This window comes from Lissotriton vulgaris, chromosome 5, assembly GCF_964263255.1.
Source record: "Lissotriton vulgaris chromosome 5, aLisVul1.2, whole genome shotgun sequence".
Classification (NCBI taxonomy): domain Eukaryota; kingdom Metazoa; phylum Chordata; class Amphibia; order Caudata; family Salamandridae; genus Lissotriton; species Lissotriton vulgaris.
Genome location: NC_141693.1, coordinates 2,011,247,955 through 2,011,270,536, shown reverse-complemented (window position 1 = coordinate 2,011,270,536; position 22,582 = coordinate 2,011,247,955). Strand labels below are relative to the sequence as shown.

At 50.5% G+C, this 22,582-nt stretch overlaps 1 protein-coding gene across 1 annotated transcript in view; it reads left to right on the top strand.

Annotated features, from left to right (window-relative positions):
* Positions 1–22,582, top strand: part of HMCN2 (hemicentin 2) — a 563,480-nt gene that overhangs the window by 55,858 nt on the left and 485,040 nt on the right. Inside the window, exons 3-7 of the mRNA XM_086924818.1 lie at positions 4,086–4,244; positions 4,634–4,756; positions 21,193–21,364; positions 22,246–22,352; positions 22,446–22,566. Coding sequence (XP_086780944.1) covers positions 4,086–4,244; positions 4,634–4,756; positions 21,193–21,364; positions 22,246–22,352; positions 22,446–22,566 — 682 coding nt within the window. The remainder of the gene's footprint in view (positions 1–4,085; positions 4,245–4,633; positions 4,757–21,192; positions 21,365–22,245; positions 22,353–22,445; positions 22,567–22,582) is intronic.

The following is a 22,582-nucleotide window of genomic DNA, read 5'->3' as shown; positions in this document are numbered from 1 at the left end:
GTCCATCGCCAGAATCCCATAACGTGCAGAGCCCGACTGGGAAACCAAAGCAGCCCTGGCAAATTCTGTCAGACCCTCCCTGTACGGTGCTTAGCGAGTGAGCACAGCGAGCGAGCCTGGCCACTACAAAGAGTGCTTGCGGGGTTCCCTTCCTAAGAGATTTGGGGACAAACGGCAAAAATGGTGCATTCTACAACACATTTCTCATATATTCAATTGTTTGAGCATTTCAAGCATAGTAAATGATGACCTTACAGTGCACCGGGATCCCCAGCCGCCTAAACAACTATAATTACGCATTTTTTCACATATGTGGCTTATAGGCCAATTAGAAAGTCTGGATATAAAATGTCAAAGTGCAGTTAAGACTTCCTTTCAGTGAGTCTGCTGCATTGTGCAAAAAAATACACTGTAGACATGTTGAAAAGCAATGTGCTCTTCAAGCCTCGTCGTATCTGTGTAACAGAACTTTTTCAGTTGAATTGGGGGATGCAAGATCCAAAATTTTCAGTTCCCCGTGTGGAGTGCCCCAGGGGTCCTATTTAGGCCCGAACCTTTTTAATTTGTATGTAGCCCCACTAGCTGAAATCATAAGAGAAAGCGGCTTCACCCCCGTATCTTACGCAGACGACACCCAGATAGTGGTGTCTATTAGCAAGGACGTGAAAGAGACGGCGGAGAAATTCAGATCCTGTATGTCTCGGGTAAGACAATGGATGCTTACTAACTGTCTGAAGTTAAATGGGGAAAAAAGTGAAGTACTGGTGCTGGGGGTAATCCAAACATCTGGTCCCTGGAGTGGTGGCCTGACAGCCCGGGCAATTGCCCGGCCCCGACAGAAAAGGTGAAAAATGTAGGTGTGACTCTAGATAATAACCTCTCTTTCGATGCCCAGGCCAGCAAATTGGATTCATCAGTCTGGTTCATATGAAAATGATTAAAAAACTATTGCCCTTCATTCCAATCAATGCTAGGAAAACAGTTGTAACCGCCCTTGCCTTGTCTAGATTAGACTACAGGAATGCCCTGTATGCCGGAGCTAAGGTGCAAATCCTATCAAAACTACAGTGCTTGAAGAACACGTCAGTAAGGCTGGTGCTTGATATTCCTAAATATGAGCCAATCACCCACAAACTAAAAACCTTGCTCTGGCTCCCTATCGCCAAAAGAATTCAGTTTAAATCATTGTGTCTGGCCTACAAGGCACTTCATGGGTCAGGCGCTCAGTTCTTAAAAACTCGTCTGAAACAGTACGAACCCACTAGGCTCCTTAGATCTAGTCAAGCCAAATTGATCCTGGTGCCGAAATTCAAAAGAGCCAGATGGGGAGGCAGAAGTGTCCTACTACATACAGCAAAAGTATGGAACCTGCTCCCAACCTCTATAAAAAACAGTCCATCCTTACTTACATTTAGAAAAGCAGTGAAAACCTGGCTCTTTACTGCCGCCTGCTAGACGGTTCGGTCAGTCCTGAACACCGTCTATTGTCATAGCGCCAAGACGCCCTTGGGCATTGGCGCGCTCTATAAAATGATAAATCAGATCAAATCATTAAGGTATTGATGTATTAAACCAGGAAGACTATGGGGACATGCATCAACATAAGGAATTGCGATTCCTTAATAGCAATTTTTTAGAAATCGCTATTTAGGAATCAAAATTCCTTATGCATGTAGGAATCGCAAAACAAAATTGCGAGAACCAAATAGTATGCAAGGGTGCCAGAAGGACACCCTGATGCACCCCTGAAATTGCCATGTGACCACATGTTGCGCACACACATGTGTGTAACATGGATCTTTGAAAAATACACAAGTACATTTTTCAAAGTTTTCACAAATTACCATCAACTTTAAATTGATGGCAATTTACGATCCCTAATTGCGGAATCACAATTTAAAATTGCATCCTGCATTGCATTTAGGGAATCGCAATTTGTGTTTCTCTATATGTATTCGCAATTTAAGTAATCACAAATTTGGCGATTACTTAAATTGCTTATCTCTAACACTTCCATGCTGCCACTCATCTGGAGCCCTGCCATGTTGTCACTCACCTCGAACCCTTCCATGCTGCTGCAACTCATCAGAATTCCTTCCATGCTACCACTCATCTGGAGCCCTTCTTGGCTGCCACTCATCTGGAGCCCTTCCATGCAGCCACTCACCTCGAACCCTTCCATTCTGCCACTCACTTCGAACTCTTCCATGCTGCCACTCATCTAGAACCCTTCCATGCTGCCACTCATCTGGAGCCCTTCCATGCTGCCACTCATCTAGAACCCTTCCATGCTGCCACTTATGCAGAGCCCTCTCATGTTGCCACTCACCTCGAACGCTTCTATGCTGCCACTCATCTAAAACCCTTCCATGCTGCCACTCACCTCGAACCCTTCCATGCTTCCATTCATCTATAGCCCTTCCATGCTGCCACTCACCTCAAACCCTTCCATGCTGCCACTCATCTAGACCCCTTTCCTGCTACCACTCAGCCACAACCCTATCATGCTGCAACTCACCTCGAACCCTTCCATGCTTCCACTCATCCACAACCCTATCATGCTGCCACTCACCTCGAACCCTTCCATGCTGCCACTCACCTCGAACCCTTCCATGCTGCCACTCACTTCCAACACTTCCATGCTGCCACTCACCTTGAACGCTTCTATGCTGCCACTCATCTAGAACACTTCCATGTTGCCACTCACCTTGAACGCTTCTATGCTGCCACTCATCTAGAACACTTCCATGCTGCCACTCACCTCGAACTCGTCCATGCTGCCACTCACCTCCAACGCTTCCATCCTGCCACTCACTTCCAACTCTTCCATGCTGCCACTCATCTGGAGCCCTTCCATGCTGCCACTCATCCAGAACACTTCCATGCTGCTGCTCGTCTAGAGCCCTTCCATGCTGCCACTCATCTAGAGTCCTTCCATGCTGCCACTCATCTAGAACCCTTCCATTCTGCCACTCTTCTAGAGTACTTCCATGCTGCTACTCATCTAGAGCCCTTCCATGCTGCCACTCATCTAGAGTCCTTCCATGCTGCCACTCATCTAGAGTCCTTCCATGCTGCCACTCATCTAGAGCCCTTCCATGCTGCCACTCATCCACAACCCTATCATGCTGCCACTCACCTCGAACCCTTCCATGCTGCCACTCACCTCGAACCCTTCCATGCTGCCACTCACTTCCAACACTTCCATGCTGCCACTCACCTTGAACGCTTCTATGCTGCCACTCATCTAGAACACTTCCATGTTGCCACTCACCTTGAACGCTTCTATGCTGCCACTCATCTAGAACACTTCCATGCTGCCACTCACCTCGAACTCGTCCATGCTGCCACTCACCTCCAACGCTTCCATCCTGCCACTCACTTCCAACTCTTCCATGCTGCCACTCATCTGGAGCCCTTCCATGCTGCCACTCATCCAGAACACTTCCATGCTGCTGCTCGTCTAGAGCCCTTCCATGCTGCCACTCATCTAGAGTCCTTCCATGCTGCCACTCATCTAGAACCCTTCCATTCTGCCACTCTTCTAGAGTACTTCCATGCTGCTACTCATCTAGAGCCCTTCCATGCTGCCACTCATCTAGAGTCCTTCCATGCTGCCACTCATCTAGAGCCCTTCCATGCTGCCACTCATCTAGAGCCCTTCCATGCTGCCACTCATCTAGAGCCCTTCCATGCTGCCACTCATCTTGAGCTCTTCCATGCTGCCACTCACCTGGAGCCCATTCCATGCTGCCACTCAACTATAACCTTTCCATGCTGCCACTCATCTTGAGCTCTTCCATGCTGCCACTCACCTGGAGCCCATTCCATGCTGCCACTCAACTATAACCTTTCCATGCTGCAACTCACCTCAAACCCTTCCATGCTGCCACTCATATAGAACCCTCCCATCCTGCCACTCACCTCGAACCCTTCCATGCTGCCACTCACCTCAAACCCTTCCATGCCGCCGCTCACCTCAAACCCTTCCATGCCGCCACTCACCTCGAACGCTTCCATCCTGCCACTCACCTCGAACCCTCCCATGCTGCTGCTCATGCTCCTGTTTTTGTGTTTTGCTTCAGGGTGGAGGGGACTGTCCTGAGATGAGTGTTGGGGCCATCAAGCTGGCTGTGGAGGTCTCCCGCCCCGGATCTTTCATCTACGTCTTCACGGACGCGCGTGCCAAGGATTACCGAAGGAAGCAGGAGGTGCTTCAGCTGCTGCAGCACAAGCAGTCTCAGGTGAGACCCAGAAACAGGTCACTAAAGAAATGGGGCCCCCTAAGGAGAGGGAAACAGTACTGCAGGTCAACCATTCTCAGCTGAGAGCCCATTAGACAGTAACCCCTGGGGGTGGGTCATGGGAACCATTAGTGGCTATCACATCTCAAGCGGCATCAGAGGAGAGCCCTGCCCAGGTGGAGGCCTGACTTTGGACAGTCACAGTTTAGCTCCAAGAACAATGTGCACCAGCACTCCCTACATCTCTGTAGAGCGGATTGGCTGCGGTGATGATGCCCTTTGTCTGTTTGACTCCTTCAATCCATCTATGGTAACGCTAGTCTTAGAGCAGCTTGGGTTCTTTTGTCCAGTGTTCTGATTTGTTCCCATAATCCTTTGCTCCCCTGTAGGTTGTCTTTGTGTTAACGGGGGATTGCGGGGACAGGAGCCACCCTGGATACCGAGTGTATGAGGAGATCGCCGCCACCAGCTCAGGGCAAATCTTCCATCTAGACAAGCAGCAAGTAAATGAGGTAAGTTCAAACTGTGGGGCTGGCGGTGGCAAAGCTGAGCTGAGGTAGCCAACCGTGGGGCTAGGGGAGGCAAAGCTGAGCTGTGGTGGCCAACTGTGGGGCTGGAGGAGGCAAAGCTGAGCTGAGGTGGCCAACTGTGGGGCTGGAGAAGGCAAAGCTGAGCTGAGGTGGCCAACTGTGGGGCTAGGGGAGGCAAAGCTGAGCTGAGGTGGCCAACTGTGGGGCTGGAGGAGGCAAAGCTGAGCTGAGGTGGCCATAGAGTGGAGAAGTGTGGCTCAATGGTTAGAGCGGCAGACCCTGATGCAGAGGTCTAGCCCGGGACCAGGGTTCAAATCCCGCCTCAGCGGGTCTTGGGCTCAATATCCTCGGACCTGATAATTCTCGCCTCGGTGCCTATTCTAATCATGGGTCCCACTCCGCAACTCTGGGCAATAGCTAGCTTAATCTCCACAACGGCCCCAACAACGCTAGGATGCCTGGCTTCACCTTGGGGGTGCCCAGGAGTGGACATTTCACAGGGAAAAGCCAGGAAGGGTTCCTAAGCGGCATACGGACAGCGCCGGGACACTTCTGTTGGAGGTAGCTGTGCACTTTACAAAATGCTGGCATTTATATATGGTGATTTTTGTAATGGAGAGCAGTTCTTCTCTTCTGTGTGTGGACTGCAGTCATTCAGTAATCTTTGTGGGGTCCTATATTCCCTCTCTGTGGGGGCTGTCAAAGATCACTCTGTGTCGCAAGACAGCTGGCTAAAGAGACATGCACACTTTAAACCTAAGTGCACATCCAGCCCACCACTCCTCCCTGCTGAAGCAATGGCCTGCCCCTGTCATAACCCTCGATTCAGGACGGGTTTGTGAAAAATAAATTAGTAATAAATTCATTTTATTATAGTTTTATTTTCATCTCTGGGGCTTTTCAGAGGGGCGTTTTTTTCAGTGGGGGGACACTCCTCCCCTCTAATGGAAAAACCGCTCCTCGACACATCATGCTCCTTGTGGTCCTTTGCTGCTTCTGTCGGCTAACGGCTGTCGCGAGCACTACCTCCGTAGGGCTACGTGCGTCCTTTGGTTAACGCGGCCCGCCCACTCAATGGAACGCCCGCGGCGGAATTGCCGCTGCGGTTAAGGCATTAAACATACACTGTCTACATTCTGGTACTTGTAGCCCTGCTTCTTTATGGCCTCGACACAGACAGCTTCAGCCATCTATCCCAGACAGCACTGCATACAATAATACATAGAGTGGGCTTTGGGACCGCCCCCGGGTCATCATTGGATGATGTCCTTGTCAATCTCAGGTCCCTGCTCTTTATCGTATGGCTTTCCTCCCTATTCCTGTATTTTTCCCTCCTAAGGAGTATTTCTTCTTTACCATTGCTTTCGATTGGCAAGCTTTCATCTGCTAGTGACATTATTAAAGTATTTATCTTCATATTTATTTTTATCAACAATAGTAAGTCCCTCTTGTGAAACACACCCATATTATTACACCAATTGACTCACCTCTTTATAGGGCGAAACTCATACATGAATCTTACATACCGCTATCCATCCCGGGAAACCTGTTTGATGCAAAAATGTGTATTCTTTATTCCAATAATTCGATCCTCAATATTTACAATTTCACAATGGAATAGTATGTCACAAATAATCTAAAATTCCATCAAAAATGAATGCTTTAAAGTTTTCCAGGGGATGGAGCCTCCTTGGTAGCCACACCCCTGGGCTCAGCTGGGGAGCTCCACACACCAGGAGAGGATCCTGCCATATTGGAAGTGGGCAAAGCGGTGCATCCTGGGATGCCAAGATGCTACACTCTGCAGAAAAGAGTCATCAGATGGGTGAGAACTTGGTAGCCCATTGTCTACCAACCATATCCTGCCCTGAGAGAATTTTCTGAGCCAGTAGGGCATCGCTGACACCCTAAACTCAGATCTCAACTGGACTGGAAGAAGGACCGAGATGGACTGCCCTGCTGCACCGTGGAACCAGCAAACAGAGACTGCACCATCGTGGACTGCACCTGCTGCAACTGGTGGCTAGCAAAGGAAAGGAAGTGTGCCTGCTGTATCCTGCTCAAAGATACTACATCTCCAGAGCCCAGCCAAAGCCAACAGACTCCAGAGGTAAGCTGACTGGCCTCCTGTTCACAGCACAGGAACACAACACCTGAAGAAGCCTGGTGAGGCGAGTTGGTAACCTACAGTCTTCAACCCACTGGCAACTGTCAATGTGCAGCACCAGGTACCAGGACCTCCAGAGGACAAGTTATTGACCCAGGAAGGATTGGCCTGTGATCGTGATATTGTGCGACCGGTATTCCAGTGGCGGTTTGACTTCTGCCAGCACCGAGAGGACTTCAAGGGACGCCAGCCCTATGCCCACGACTGCCTCACCCGCGATGTCCACCGAGGAGTAGATGCAGGAAAACCCCAGTCGACCGCATCGCATCCACAGCATCCTTGAGCATCTTCAGCATCCTTCATCCCTTGCATCAGGACCACTCTATAGGAATCCATTGCAAGAAGACCCATCGACCGCGTCGCATCCACAGCGTCCTTGAGTATCTTCAGCATCCTTCATCCCTTGCATCAGGACCACTCTATAGGAATCCATTGCAAGAAGACCCATCGACCGCGTCGCATCCACAGCATCCTTGAGCATCTTCAGCATCCTTCCTCCCTTGCATCAGGACCACTCCATAGGAATCCATTGCAAGAAGACCCATCGACCGCGTCGCATCCACAGCATCCAGAGCATCTTCAGCATCCTTCATCCCTCGCATCAGGACCACTCTATAGAATCCATTGCAAGAAGACCCTTCAACCGCGTCACATCCACAGCGTCCAGAGCATCTTCAGCATTCTTCATCCCTTGCATCAGAACCACTCTATAGGAATCCATTGCAAGAAGACCCATCGACCGTGTCGCATCCACAGCGTCCTTGAACATCTTCAGCATCCTTCCTCCCTTGCATCAGGACCACTCTATAGGAATCCATTGCAAGAAGACCCATCGACCGCGTCGCATCCACAGCATCCAGAGCATCTTCAGCATCCTTCATCCCTTGCATCAGGACCTCTCTATAGGAATCCATTACAAGAAGACTCATCGACCGCGTCACATCCACAGCATCCAGAACATCTGCAGCATCCTTCATCCCTTGCATCAGGACCACTCTATAGGAATCCATTGCAAGAAGACCCATCGACCGCGTCCCATCCACAGCGTCCTTGAGCATCTTCAGCATCCTTCATCCCTTGCATCAGGACCACTCTGTAGGAATCCATTGCAAGAAGACCCATTGACCGCGTCGCATCCACAGCATCCAGAGCATCTTCAGCATCCTTCATCCCTTGCATCAGGACCACTCTATAGGAATCCATTGCAAGAAGACCCATCGACCGCGTCACATCCAAAGCATCCAGAGCATCTTCAGCATCCTTCATCCCTTGCATCAGGACCGCTCTATGGGAATCCATTGCAAGAAGACCCATCGACCGCGTCACATCCACAGCATCCTTGAGCATCTTCAGCATCCTTCATCCCTTGTATCAGGACCAATCCATAGGAATCCATTGCAAGAAGACCCATTGACCGCGTCGCATCCACAGCATCTTCAGCATCCTTCATCCCTTGCATCACAACCACTCTATAGGAATCCATTGCAAGAAGACCCATCGACTGCATCGCATCCAGAGCATCTTCAGCATCCTTCATCCCTTGCATCAGGACCACTCTATAGGAATCCATTGCAAGAAGACCCATCGACCGCGTCACATCCACAGCATCCTTGAGCATCTTCAGCATCCTTCATCCCTTGCATCAGCACCACTCCATAGAAATCCATTGCAAGAAGACCCATCGACCGCGTCACATCCACAGCATCCTTGAGCATCTTCAGCATCCTTCATCCCTTGCATCAGCACCACTCCATAGAAATCCATTGCAAGAAGACCCATCGACCGCGTCACATCCACAGCATCCAGAGTATCTTCAGCATCCTTCATCCTTTGCATCAGGACCACTCTATAGAATCCATTGCAAGAAGACCCATCGACCGCGTCTCATCCACAGCATCCAGAGCATCTTCAGCATCCTTCCTCCCTTGCATCAGGATCACTCCATAGGAAAGGCCTGCAAAGGATAAAAGCACCTGGAACTGACTGAAGACTGGTTCACCTGCTGGGGTAATGGCTCTGAGGCCCTCGCTGGTCCCCTGGCTTGCTCCCTACTGGAGTTGGTTGCCTAAAATGATTAAAAAAGACTGCAATAAAACCAGTCCAACTTTATGCTGAAAAGGTTAACATGTCAAAGTCTTTGAATTTTTCAATGTGTGTTCCCAGTTGAGTGAAATGGTTTGATTTACTATACCTTGAACATTCTATATCTGCGGAATCCGGTGGATCTTTTTCATTGTGGTGTCTAAAATATATAAACATGCAGTCTACTATTATAATATGGTGTTGGATTTCTTATCGATTTCTTCTTGAAGTGCTTTGTGGGGTTTCAATGCGTTACACGTGCTCTCCTTGTAAGCCTTGCTGTTCAGAGCCGTGGCTCCCCAGGGTTGAGCTGAAGCTTTGACAAACGAGACCCTCTGGTCTTAAAGGGGCTGTTACGTTTATTACACAGTGAGGTCTCACAACCGTAACATGCCATACACCCCATTTCCTCACACTGAGGGTACAGAATTACATATCCCTCTGAAGACAGGAAATAGTTAGAGACCCCCTGAGGATAAAGAAAGCCATGACCCCTCTGCAGACAGGAAAGAGACTGAAAACCTTTGAGTGCCATCAGAGGAGAAAGAGCGCTCTGAAGACAGAAAAGAGGCTGAGACCCCAAAGTACTGACACGAAGGAGACAGACCCTGGGCCGGTTTCACAAAAGTGATCTGAAACAAAATACTCACAAAAGGCATTCAGGAGTAGTAAAGTTAGGAATCCTAACGTTACTACTAAATGCCTTTTGTGAATACCGAAAGTCGTAAAGTTAGGATTTAGTCTCAGATTACTTTGTGAATCAGGCCCCCTGGGAATGACTATGGTTACATACAACAATACGGCCGGAAGTCCTTACCCTCGGTTCACTTATTTTAAATGTATTTCCACTGCATGCAGGCAGAGCTGTCAAGTCGGGGGGTGTTGGCGGGGTCCATGTTTTTAGTCAAGTGACTGCCAGCCCGAAGTACTAAGCCTGAGCCTCAAACAGAGGAGGACGCACAGGCAAATCCATAAGGCAAGCCGAGCCTGAGTCGCGTCATAAGTGTGGCTTGGCTCTAAGAGCGCATGCACAAGCCGAGCCGAGACATGATATGTTTGGCATTGATGTATGTGAATTAATGGATACCAACAATTTTAAAAGCTCTTAGGAGGAAACCAGCAATTTTAAGGAAACACAAATTTGAGGAAACATAAATAAACAGAAAATTAAAGGAAAACATTTAAAGAAATGATAACGTTAAGGAAAAATTCTGAATTACAATAAACGTATGTGGAGTTTAGGGGTACAAAGTGTTTTCTGGGTCTGGGATGGGTGAGGTTTAGGGTTGAGAAGAGTTTTTAGGGATCTGGAATATGTGGAGTTTTGGGGTTGTAATTAGGGGCTTTAGGATTCATGGATGAGTGACGTTTAACAGTGGTAAGGCTTTCTAGGGTTCCGGGATGTGGGGAGTGTGGGGGTGTTGAGCAGTGTTAGTGTTCACAGATGGGAGGAGAATGAGGCTCATTTGGGGTTTCACGGTTCAGTGATTCATAGATTAGAGGGGTAATGAAGGCTTTATAGGTTTCAGGAATAGGTTGAGTTACGGTGTGGTGAGCGGTTTTAGGTGCCAGGGGTGGGTGGAGTTTATGGGCCAAAAAAGTTGCAGGATTCAGGAATGGATGGAGAAAAGGGGTGCTGAGGATTTTTAAGGGTTCAGGAATGGGTGGAGTTTAGGGGTAAAAGGCATTTTAGGGTTCAGGGATAGGTGGAGTTTAGATGTAGTTATGTTTTTTTTAGGGATTCAGGGTTGGGTACAGTGGAAGATAGAAATATGTTTAGGGTTCAGTGATGGGTGGAGTTTAGGGGTCATGGTAGGGTATAGCCTACAGGTGTTGAGGACTTTTCAGGGGGCAGGTGTGGATGCTGTGTAGGGGTTGTGAGGGGGGCCAGGGGTGGATGGTGTTTAGGTTCGGTGAGGAGTCAGCAAATTATAAAAATCTGGGCAATTTCGAAAAAAGGACATTGGTTTCTATGAATCATCAACCGATCCCTCAAGACCGCCTCTTTCCCCGACAACTGGAAACATGCTTAGATCAACCCTCTCCTGAAAAAATCTTTAGCAGACCCCACCGACCTGAAAAACTTCAGACGGATCTCCCTGCTTCCTTTTCCGACCAAGGTCAACAATAGCCACTCGCCGCCTTCATAGAAAAAAATAACATCCTCGACTCCTCCCAATCAGACTTCAGGAAAAACCACAGCACCTAAACCACACTCCTCGTAGCAACAGACGACATCCGAGCCCCCCTCAACAGAGGAGACACGTGGCCCTCATGCTCCTGGACCTCTCCACAGCCTTCAACGCTGCCTCTTCCTGCACCCCAGCCCGCAGACTCCACAACGCTGGAATCTGGAACAAGGCCCTCGGCTGGATCCTCTCGTTCCTCGCCGGCAGAACTCAATGAGTCGGACCGTAGGAGAGTGGGGTCTGCTTCCGAGGGTCACCCCCACTTTTTGCTGTGATTCTCTGGTGTTTCGACTTTAGACTGGCTGTGGCCCTGTTAATCAGACCCACAGCCCAGCTGTTCTCTCTCTAAATTGATACCATGTACTTTAGGTACATACCAGACTGATTACTGGGTCACCCTTGTGAGCCCCTGTATAGTGTACCATAGGTACCGAGGGCATAGGTGCAAGCAAGGCCTACCAGGGGCTGCAGCATATCTTTTGCCACCCCTGGCTGGCCATCCAAACTGACACCACAGGCTGATCACTCAGCCTGGGTAAGGTGGTGTAATCACCCCTTACGTAGATATAGTATACCTATATCTACCTTATATATATAGACACATAGTAACCTATAAGTCACTCCTATGGCAGGCCTTATCAACCCTGGAGGCAGAGTGTTTGGTTTTGTGTGAGAGGGTGCCCTAGCATGAGCTTAGCCCCTCTGCAGCTTTCGGAACCATCTCCTTATAGCTGTTCTATGATATAGCCATACCAAATACTCTTAAGTGCATTATAATCCTCGCAGTTAATGCTAACTTTGGTTTGGCTTTATTAAAACATGTCGTGTAAGGTGTCAAGCACTTTGGAATACTACTCATCCCCCGCCAATTCTGGCAGCGGGGGTAGCATTCCACCCTTCTAAAGGGAAAAGACAAGTATGTTCCTGCTTTACCCGGTTAAAGTTAAACAGAGCCCCAGCATCACAAAATGGATGCTGCTGCCACAGACACTAGTCTGACCTCCTGCTGCTGGACGAAACTCTGGCAGGGGAGGCTTGGACAATAGGTTTCCTGGCTAGGGAGGTGCTAGCATCTCCCCAGACAGCCTGTAGTGTATTGGGACAGGGTGGGTTGAATGGAAACATGCTTTTCCAGACACTGCCTGGGGCACACAAGGTGCTCCGTGCATAGCTCTGTTCAAACCAGTTGCTGGGGCACTCCAGCCCCGCTCTGGAGCAAAACTGGACAAAGGGAATCGGCGTGTAACCACCCCCTTCCCAGGTCCACCCATAGGAGGGACCTAGCAGGTAAAACAGCCCCTAAAATCAGTATAAAGATAGGAGCTGTGTCCACAGATGTTAGATTATCCTGGAATGAAACTCTGATGTGAAACTCTTGGACATTCAACGTTCTATTCTAACTAGAAGACTGAAGACATCTCCCTTGTGGTCAAGGAGTGACCACCCTGTGCAAACAGGCACCACCAGTAACTTGCTGGTCTGCTTTGTCGACGCTCCCGCCGGAACCCGAATATTCATTGACACAGAAACTAGACTTCCAAACTTCTCTGACTTCGACCCACATCCACAGCAAAGCTGAGACCCGTGGCGGACACAAGAGACGTGGGACCGGACACCCTGGACTACCTGCATTTTGCTAACAGCTGAACTACCGAGGTACCCTCGCAGTTGTGCATTGAGGTATGAGAAGCTCCGGACCCGAGCGCCATTTATTTATTATTTATTTAGTGTATTTGTAGAGCGCAAAACCTGTCACCCAAAGGGCATCCTGGCGCTTTGATCAAGAACCATAGGCTTTAACAGCTCAGGCCATTTATGGAAACAGGCGGGTTTTTAACGCTTTTCTAAAAGGAAGGTAGTCCTTGTGGCTTCTCAAAGAGAGTGACAGGGAGTTCCAAAGTTTGGCTGCTGCAACACTAAAGGAGCGGCCACCCATCCTCACTCTGTGAAACCTCGGAACTACAAGAAGATGTGCCGAAGAAGAGCGGAGGGGCCACGAAGCGGAGTACCATGCAAACATCTTTTGCAGAGGAATGGGGCCCTGTTGGTGAACAGCTTTAAACACAAGACACGCAGCTTTGTATTGTACCCGCAGATGAACCGGGAGCCAGTGTAGGTCTCTTAATGCAAGAGTGGAGGAGCTGGACCTAGGGCGGGAGAGAGCCAGCTTGGCGGCCATGTTTTGCACCCGCTGTAGCTTGCCGGTCAGATTTTTTGGGGCCTCCAAAAGAAGCCCATTGCAGTAGTCGAGGCAACTTAATATGGTCCCACGAACTACTTCCGGCCTAGCTTGAGCGGGGAGAAGGGGCAAAACCTTGCGCAACATGCGCAGCAGCATCATACACGTAGCAGTGGTTTTATTGACGTGTATGTCAAGCTGTAGGTTAGGGCCAAAAATCACCCCCAAATTGCGGGCTGATTCTGCCGCCAGAACTGGCTCAAGGAAGGTACTAGGCCAAAAGTTCTCTGGGAGTGCCCGCGGAATCCGGTCGATGGAACAGTGGAGCACCTCCGTCTTGGAGCTATTAAATTGTAGGGAATTTGCTCGTAACCAGTCCGCTGTGGCTGCCATGCACCGATGGAAGGTATCCAGCGAGACCGCATTATTCCCTTCCAAAGAGAAGACCAGCTGGGTGTCATCGGCATAGTTAAATGCCGAGACACCAAAAGATTTTATTAGCTGGACTAGGGGACGGAGGTACAAGTTAAAAAGTATGGGGCTGATGGCCGAGCCCTGTGGAACCCCCTGTCCTACCTTCCTAGGCTCAGAGCTAAATGGTGGAAGTGAGACCGACTGTTGCCTGCCACCAAGATAGGATGTCAGCCAGTCTTTTGCCCCCTCAGTGACCCCGCACTCCTCCAGTCTCCTGACAAGGGACCGATGGCAGACCGTGTCGAACGCGGCCGACATGTCGAGCAGCACTAAAAAGGCTGCCCAACCACTGTCGACACGCGAACGAAGATTGTCCAGCACGGTAACCAGCGCGGACTCCGTCCCGTGTCCGGGGCGGAAGCCAAACTGGTCCTCATCGAACCAGCCGATGTTCTCCAGGAAACCTGAGAGTGAACGAGTCACCCATTTTTCCAGAATCTTGATCGGAAAAGGGAGCAGGGAAATAGGCCTGTAGTTGGAAAGACAGGCCGGGTCCAAAGTAGGCTTTTTAAGCAGAGGTGACACTACTGCTAATTTCCAGCATTCTGGCACCGATGCCGACTCCAAGGATTGGAGACAGATCGAGAACAAAGGCAAGAAAAGATCTGCGTGGAAAGCCTTCCAAAATTTGGGGGGCAGTGGGTCAAGCGGGGACCCCGAGGACACCGTATATGCCACCTTACAGAATTCCTCGAAGGAAGGGGAAGGAAAAAACCTTAGTTGGGGTCGACTGGAGGGGGTAGCTGGAGCTCCCAAACAAAGGTCAGGGGCATTGAGCTGGGGTCGACTGGATGGGCTGCCCGGAGCTCCCAGACCCAGGTCATCGCCACCACCCGTCTGGGGTCGACTGGGCAGACCCACCGGAGCTCCCACGCCCAGGGCTCCCAATATGCAAACAGAGCCAGTCGGCTGGGGTCGACTGGGTGAGCTGCCCGGAGCTCCTAGACTCGGGCCAAAGGCATCAGTCCGGGGTCGACTGGGCAGTTCAACCGGAGTTCCCATACCCGACACTCTTGAAGGAAAGGCAAGGACAGGCGACCGGGGTCGACTGGGTGGCACGGTCGGAGCTCCCAAGCCAGTGCTAGAAGCAATTGGCTGGGGTCGACTGAGCGAGCCACCCGGAGCTCCCGAGCCAAAGGCAGAAGGTACAGGGTGCGTTAGGCCCTCTAGAATCTTAGCACTCTTCTCCTCAAAAGCAATGGCCAGCGAGTCACAAAGTGCCTGCGACGCACGAACCGTGTTAGCCGCGCAGACAGGGTGGGACAGGTCCCTGACAGTTTTAAACAGGGCTTGGGATTTATTAGACGCCTGAGTCAAGGAAGCTTCTATGAAGGCCGCCTTGGCCCTCTTAATCTGGACCTTGTAATCACGCAGTGCGAGCCTGTACGAGATTTTTGCCGGGGCGGAGTACTGCTTCCTCCACACTCTCTCAGCACGTTTACAGCTCAGCTTCAATTGTCGTAACTCTTCCGTGTACCAGGGAAAAGCCCTGTTCACTCTCCCTCTAGATTTACGGAGGGGCGTAACCTTGTCAAGCGTATCTGTAATCGACCGGCACAACAAGGAGTAGCTTTCCTCCACCGAGTTACTCAAGCGGAAATTAGTAGATATTAGGGAGGGCCTAGGAGAAGAGCTGAGCAGTCGGGACCAAGGTCTGCCCCATTTCGAAAGTCCTACTCCGGCGCCTTCAGAGGAATAATCCCCTAAACATAGAGAAAACGCCACAAGCGCATGATCAGTCCAGCACTGGGCTAAGATGTCGTTAATCACTGCCGATTCACCGTCAGCGAAAATCAAGTCCAAGACATGACCACCCCTATGTGTCGCCGAGCGGACCAATTGCTGCAGTTGGATGTCAGCAAGAGCCTGGCAAAGAGACGAAAACGCTCCGTCTGCATGACCCCCCTGCCATAGGTTGAAGTCGCCCAGGACTAACAACTTTGCACTGAAGCTCAGCCCTCCACACTCCACGAGTGCCACGTGGGGCCTGCTCTTGCATTTCAGCTCGACGCGTCTTCCCGGTTGCTAGCCTGCTGGCTAATTAGCCCTCCAAAGACTTTCTTTTGAAACTAAACTGCTTTCCTGGTTGCTCCTGGCTTGCTCCAGCTTCCCTTCAAAGGAGAAACTCCCCAGACCTTGCTGGTCTGACTCGAAGCCAATCTTCACTTCCTGGGTGGATTGCGTTTGCCAATGCTTGTTGGGTCCAGTTCGGATACCCACACCGCAACCAACTAGATCCTTTGTGGGACAGCTCGAATCCAGCTCCTGGTTGTCATCAACGCCTCCTGGTCATCGTGGCTGCAGAGACAAGCTTCACCTCTTCACCTGAGATCATCGCGACATCGCCTGGTTCCTTCCTGGTTCCTTCCTGGTCACTGGCTAGTGACCCAGACTCTGTCCCCTCTGCTTTCAGGTTCTTCACTTCTTCTATCCACCCTTGGATCCACCCAGACACTCTTCCGCTGGCCGCCTGCAGCACTTCTTTTGCAGATCTCCATTGAAAGCATCGACGAAACCCGACACGAAAAGACACCTATGCACCCGGCTTTCCTGGGTGAGGTAACTCGAGTACTCCGGTGCTCCCGTGGGTATTGACTCTCCAAGTGTCCTAGTTTAAAGGGGTTTTGTCAAAGTCCATCCGGAAGTGCCCGTAAGCAGCAACTTTGTAACTTCTTCGTTCTCCATTATAAGTCAATGGTAACTCGCGATTGTGTTTAGACACTGCACGCGTCTCCCGTGGGTCTCCTACTTCCTAACCATAGGTTGTCTAGTGTAGCCCCAGTGATTTCCTAGGCCCTCGACCTATTCACTATTTCTGAAGTGGTTCTTATACCACTTACAGTATGTGGTTTGTGAGGCCCCTACGGCAAAACTGTATTTGTGTAACTTATCGTATGCTAATTGAGTAACTTGTGATGTACTTCGACCTCTGACCTCATAAAGAGTTCAGAGGGGTTGTGTTAGAAATAAATACATATATATTTGTTATATACCTTGTGTGGTGTCCTTTCATTTGGTACTCAAGGGATTATAATTGGTAACCAGCTGGCTTCACATGCTCTCTGAGGTCTTAGCCTGTCACTGCTGGTCCATGCTACCACTAGGATAGCTGGTCCATAAGGTTGACTTTACAACTACCATCAATAAGGGTTGTTTAGACTGGTGCAAGGGGCCCACTAGAATAGTGGACATCATATGGCAGGCTAACTTCTCACACAGACTCCCTCCATTTCTCGCAGAACCCACTCCAACCACCTGTGGAGTCCAGCAGGGAGCCTCCATTAGCCCGACCCGCTCGCAGCCATCGTCAGAGCATACGGACTCAACATCACATCATACGCATATGACACCCAACTCATCATCTCCCTATCCAAGAAACCCAACATCACCAAACGCAACTTTCAAATGGAAGCCATCGCCAGATGGGTAGCTGCCTTCAACTCAACCAAGACAAAACCGAGGCACTCATCATGGGCCCACACCCAGACGCCTGGCACAACACCTAGTGGCCTCCGGCCCTCGGGTACCCGCCCTCCCCACGGACCATGCACGCAATCTCAGAATCATCCAGTACTCCAAACTCAAAATGGACGGCCAGATGAACTCCATCACCTCCTCCTGCTACCACACCCTCCACCTAATCCAAAAGACCTTCAACTGGATCCCCCCAGAACACAGGAAACCCGTCACCCACCCCCTCATCAGCAACAGACTTGACTACAGCAACACACTCTACGCCGGGATCAACAAGAACCTCACCCGCAAACTCAACCAACAGACTAGTCCTCAACCTACCACGCCACTGCCACATCAGCCAACACCTACAGTCCCTACACTGGCATCCCGTCGAGAAAACAATCACCTTCAAGCTTCTCACCCACACACACGGCCCTCCACAACACCGGACCCGCCAACCTGAACCCCCGCCTCACGTTCCACGCCCCCCAACGATCTCTCGCTCGGCCCAGCTCTCCCTCGCGACGGTACCTCGAGTCAAGAAAGCCAGAGCAGGAGGACGCTCCTTCTCTCTACTCGCGGCCAAGGCTTGGAACTCCCTTCCTCTCCACCTCCGACAGACGGCATCGCTCCCTCAGCTCCCAAAGCACCTCAAGACCTAGCTCTTCGATGGAACTCAGTGACCTTCCAGTGTGCTGCGCCCCACCCCCTCCCCCATCCCCCAGCGCCTTAAGACCCGTTCCTGGGTAAGTTGTCTGCACTTCACCAGCCCACGATTGAGAGATAAAATGGTAAATGACTTTCACCCTGCACATATCTATTAAACCGTTTATGTGAATGGTTTCTCAGTAATGGTTTCAAAGAATGTGTTTTTCGATTAGATTACATACAACTGTACGTGTGTGTATCGTGCCACTAACCCACTGTACAGATATGATACAATCTCTTCAAAATTCAAAAAGTGTTTGTTTTTCCGCATATGGAAGCGGTTCACATTTGTACATCAGATTAGATCAGTGCACTGAGAGACATTAAAAGGGATAGTTTCAGAAACAGTCACGCCCCCCTCCCCCCACATCCGTTCCCCAACGATAATGCCATCAGTGAACTAAAAGTCGAGCCAGAAGCCATGTACACGGTAAACCTGGAATACACTCTTTGAATAAATAGAGCAACACTACAGGCTATTAAAGCAAAAATGAGAGGGGCGTGTACAGGGCACACCCTGAATTCAAGTATCTCGAAGTGCCCTCACATAAGATATTAGGAAAAAGGTGAGTCTGAAATAAAATGTTTGCCTCGGATCACACAATTTGGAGAAGCGGGCAAGCCGGGATTGATTCCAAGTTATCTGGTTTCACATTTTGAAATCCAGCCACCAAGTGTATATCTGCCTCTCTTCACATCAAAGGTCACTGTTTTCTCTTTTATTTCTGGCGTACGGACACAGACCAACTACAGAGCTAAGAGTGCCTTCATTTGGGGGTTGTCACACCGCATGTCCCCACCCCGTCCCCCCAAGCCACGCCCCTGCTTGTATGCAGACGGCCCCTGGTCTGGAGGGCAGCGCAGCCCCCAAGGGAGGGGGCATCGGAGGTTGGGGCGGAAGAGGCCCCCTTCCGGAGGAGCCCCGCTCCATTTCACGTCCTAATGCCCCCCCCCCCCTCGGGGGGCTAAAGCAGCCCCTTGACTTTGAACCCGGGGAGGGCAGCGGCGCATCTGATTCCAATTACCACGAGCTTACTTTCCTCTCCCTGACATCAGCTAATTATCTGCATGTTTATTCCACGAAACAAGTGTTTATTCTGTGGTCGTGTCGGGGGCTAGCCCGTGCCCCTCCCCCCCCCCCCACAGGCCTTACCCTGCCTCCTCCCAGGCCAACTCACCATACCGCATCCCTTCGCCCCCCTCCCCCCACGCCAGTAGATGAGGTGTTTATTTATTTATTTATTTATTTAAAGAGTTTTATATAGCGCTGGCTAGACCCGGAGGTATCAGAGCGCTTTACATGAGGTTTAACACAATTACAAGATTACATCTGCCTCTTCACCAGGAGCGCCCTGTGCGACTGCACACACCTGACTCTCTGCCCACGTCCCATCTACGTGTACCCATGCCAGGCTCTTATCCATGCCCCCCGTACATGCACCCATGCCTGTGGCCTCTCTATGCCCTCTCTCCACATGTGCCCGTCAGTGCCCTCTCTATGTGTACCCATGCAAGTGCCCTCCTTGTATGTGTACCCATGGCAGTATCTTGCCCATGCCCTTCTTACATGTACCCATGCAAGTCTCTCCTCTATGCCCTCTCTGTACACATACCCCTGCCAGTCTCTCCTCTATGCCCTCTCTGTACACATACCCCTGGCAGTCTCTCCTCTATGCCCTCTCTGTACATGTACCCATGCCAGTCTCTTCCCCATGCCCTCTCTGTACATGTACCCATGCCAGTGCCATCTCTGTACATGTACCCATGCCAGTCTCTCCTCTATGCCCTCTCTGTACATGTACCCATGCCAGTGCCCTTTCTGTACATGTACCTATGCAAGTCTCTCCTCTATGACCTCTCTGTACACATACCCTTGCCAGTCTCTCCTCTATGCCCTCTCTGTTCATGTACCCATGCCAGTCTCTTCCCCATGCCCTCTCTGTACATGTACCCATGCAAGTGCCCTCTCTGTACATGTACCCATGCCAGTCTCTCCTCTATACCCTCTCTGTACATGTACCCATGCCAGTGCTCTCTATGTGTACCCGTGCCAATCTCTCCTCCATGCCCTCTCTGTACACGTACCCATGCCAGTCTCTCCTCTATGCCTTCTCTGTACACGTACCCATGCCAGTCTCTCCTCCATACCGTCTCTGTATATGTACCCATGATAGTGCTCCCTATGTGTACCCATGCCAATCTCTTCTACTTTCCCTCTCTGTATATGTAACCAGGCCAGTCTCTTCTCCTTGCCCTTTCTGTACATGTACCCATGCCAGTGCCCTCTCACTACATGTCCCCATGACAATCTCCTCTCCGTGCCCTTTCTGTACATGTACCAATGCCAGTGCCCTCTCTCTGCATGTACCCATGCCGTTCTCCTCTCGGTGCCCTTTCTGTACATGTACCCATGCCAGTGCCCTCTCGCTAAATGTACCCATGCCAGTCTTTTCTCCTTGCCCTTTCTGTACATGTACCCATGCCAGTGCCCTCTCGCTACATGTCCCCATGCCGTTCTCTTCTCCGTGCTCTCTCTGTAGATATACTCATGCCAGTGCCCTCTCGCTACATGTCCCCATGCCGTTCTCCTCTCTGTGCCCTTTCTGTACATGTACCCATGCCAGTCTCTCCTCTATACCCTCTCTGTATATGTACCCATGCCAGTGCCCTCTCGCTACATGTCCCCATGCCATTCTCTTCTCCGTGCTCTCTCTGTAGATATACTCATGCTAGTGTCCTCTCTCTACGTGTACCCAGGGCAGTCTTTTCTCCATGCCAATTGGTTTTTGTTTCAATACATGTTTAAGGAAGGAACACAGGCCCTGGGTGCCTGGTTGGCAGGAGCCCAGGGCACACTCAGTGAAAGCACATCAGCAATTCAGCAAAAAGTGGGGGCATGCCATGCAAGAAAGATGGCACTTTCTCAGAGCCATGCCCTTTTCTTCCACGACGAGGGTCCCTTACTGGCCTGACAGCTCCATGTCATGCCCATGTATTCCATGCTGCATGTCCCTTACTGGCCTTACAACTCCGAGCCATGCCCTTGTCTTCCATGTCGAGGGTCCCTTACTGCCCTGGCAGCTCCACGCCATGCCCTTGTTCTTCACATTGTGCGTCTGTTAAGGTCTTGCGTCCTCCAAGTTTCACCTTTATCTTCCATCAGGTACTAAGATGGGTGGAAGAAGCGATCCAGGCCTTGAAGGTGCACCTGCTGTCCACAGACCACGAGACGGAGGGCGAGCACACCTGGAAGATCCCTTTCGACCCCAGCTTGAAAGAGGTCACCATCTCCCTGAGTGGGCCGGAACCACGCATTGAAGTCAGAGACCCTTCAGGTTTGGACAGTGGAGGGCTAGCACTCTACTCATGGCAAGGGCTGGGGAGGGTGCCTCTACCATGAGGCAAGTCAGGGCTGTGACAGGAAGCCAGGTCTGGAAAGCCCCAGCTCACTGTTACTGTCTGGGGAATGAATGAGTGGTTGAATCAATTGTAAACTCATGATGGGTATAGAAGCTCATTTGATTGCAATATTAAGGGGGTGTGGACTCATTATGAGCTCTTGTCGGAAACTATTTTTCACTTTCATGGACGAAAAGTAGATTCCATTGGGCAAACAAGAGTTGACTCATCTGGTAATTGTGGCGGCCATTTTACTTCATCGGTAGCCGTACCTAGTGTTGGGGTTCAAGTCACTGCCTCGATGGAATGTTGGGTTCTTATGGATACGTAGTGATAACATTGTGTGTAGAATTTCCATGAGGGGGCTGTGAATGCTTCTGGCTGACCTGGAGGTGTTATTTCATTGTATTTTAATAACTAAGGTTAAACACTCCCAAGGTAACTGAGGCTGTGACCATTGGAGGTGCATCCAAAGAGGATGGGTGCTGTTGGGTTGAAAGATCAATCTGTGGTTCCCGTTGGCTGCCCAGCTTTATAACAGCTGATCTGGCAGCATTGCATCCCCACGAGAAGGCGATGAGGGAGAGGACGTGAATGGAGTACTATGTGTTGAATATACTGCCTCAACTTAATAACTCTCTCTTTACCATCCTCTACCGGATGTTTCAAGGATCATCTTCGACATCTTCGGGATCCTATATCCTCTCACCATAGTGCGTTGTTTCCTCTCCCCCCTTCTCCAGTTATCCTGGTCTGGTGCCTTGCCTCTAGGACACTGAGTAGAAATGTCCTAGTCTGGTTTTGTTTTCTGTTCCAGGGAGAATTCTTCAAAAGGGCCAAGGCATGGAAGAGCTTCTCAACATCCCGAACTCGGCCACCGTGCTGGTGATCAAACCTATCGAGCCGGGACTGTGGACAGTGAAGGTAGGAGACCATCGGTGTACAAGCCTCGTGCTAGTCTACTCCTCATGTGATGGTACCTCAGTTTTTAAAACTCTGAATCATATCTACCTATAGATCAGTAGCAGCGGACGCCACTCGGTGAGGATCACAGGCGTGAGCACTCTCGATTTCCAAACAAGCTTCTCCACCTCAAGAGTCATCGATCCAGCTCGCACCAAAGATCGTCCCCTTCAAGGTAATCCAAATATGGC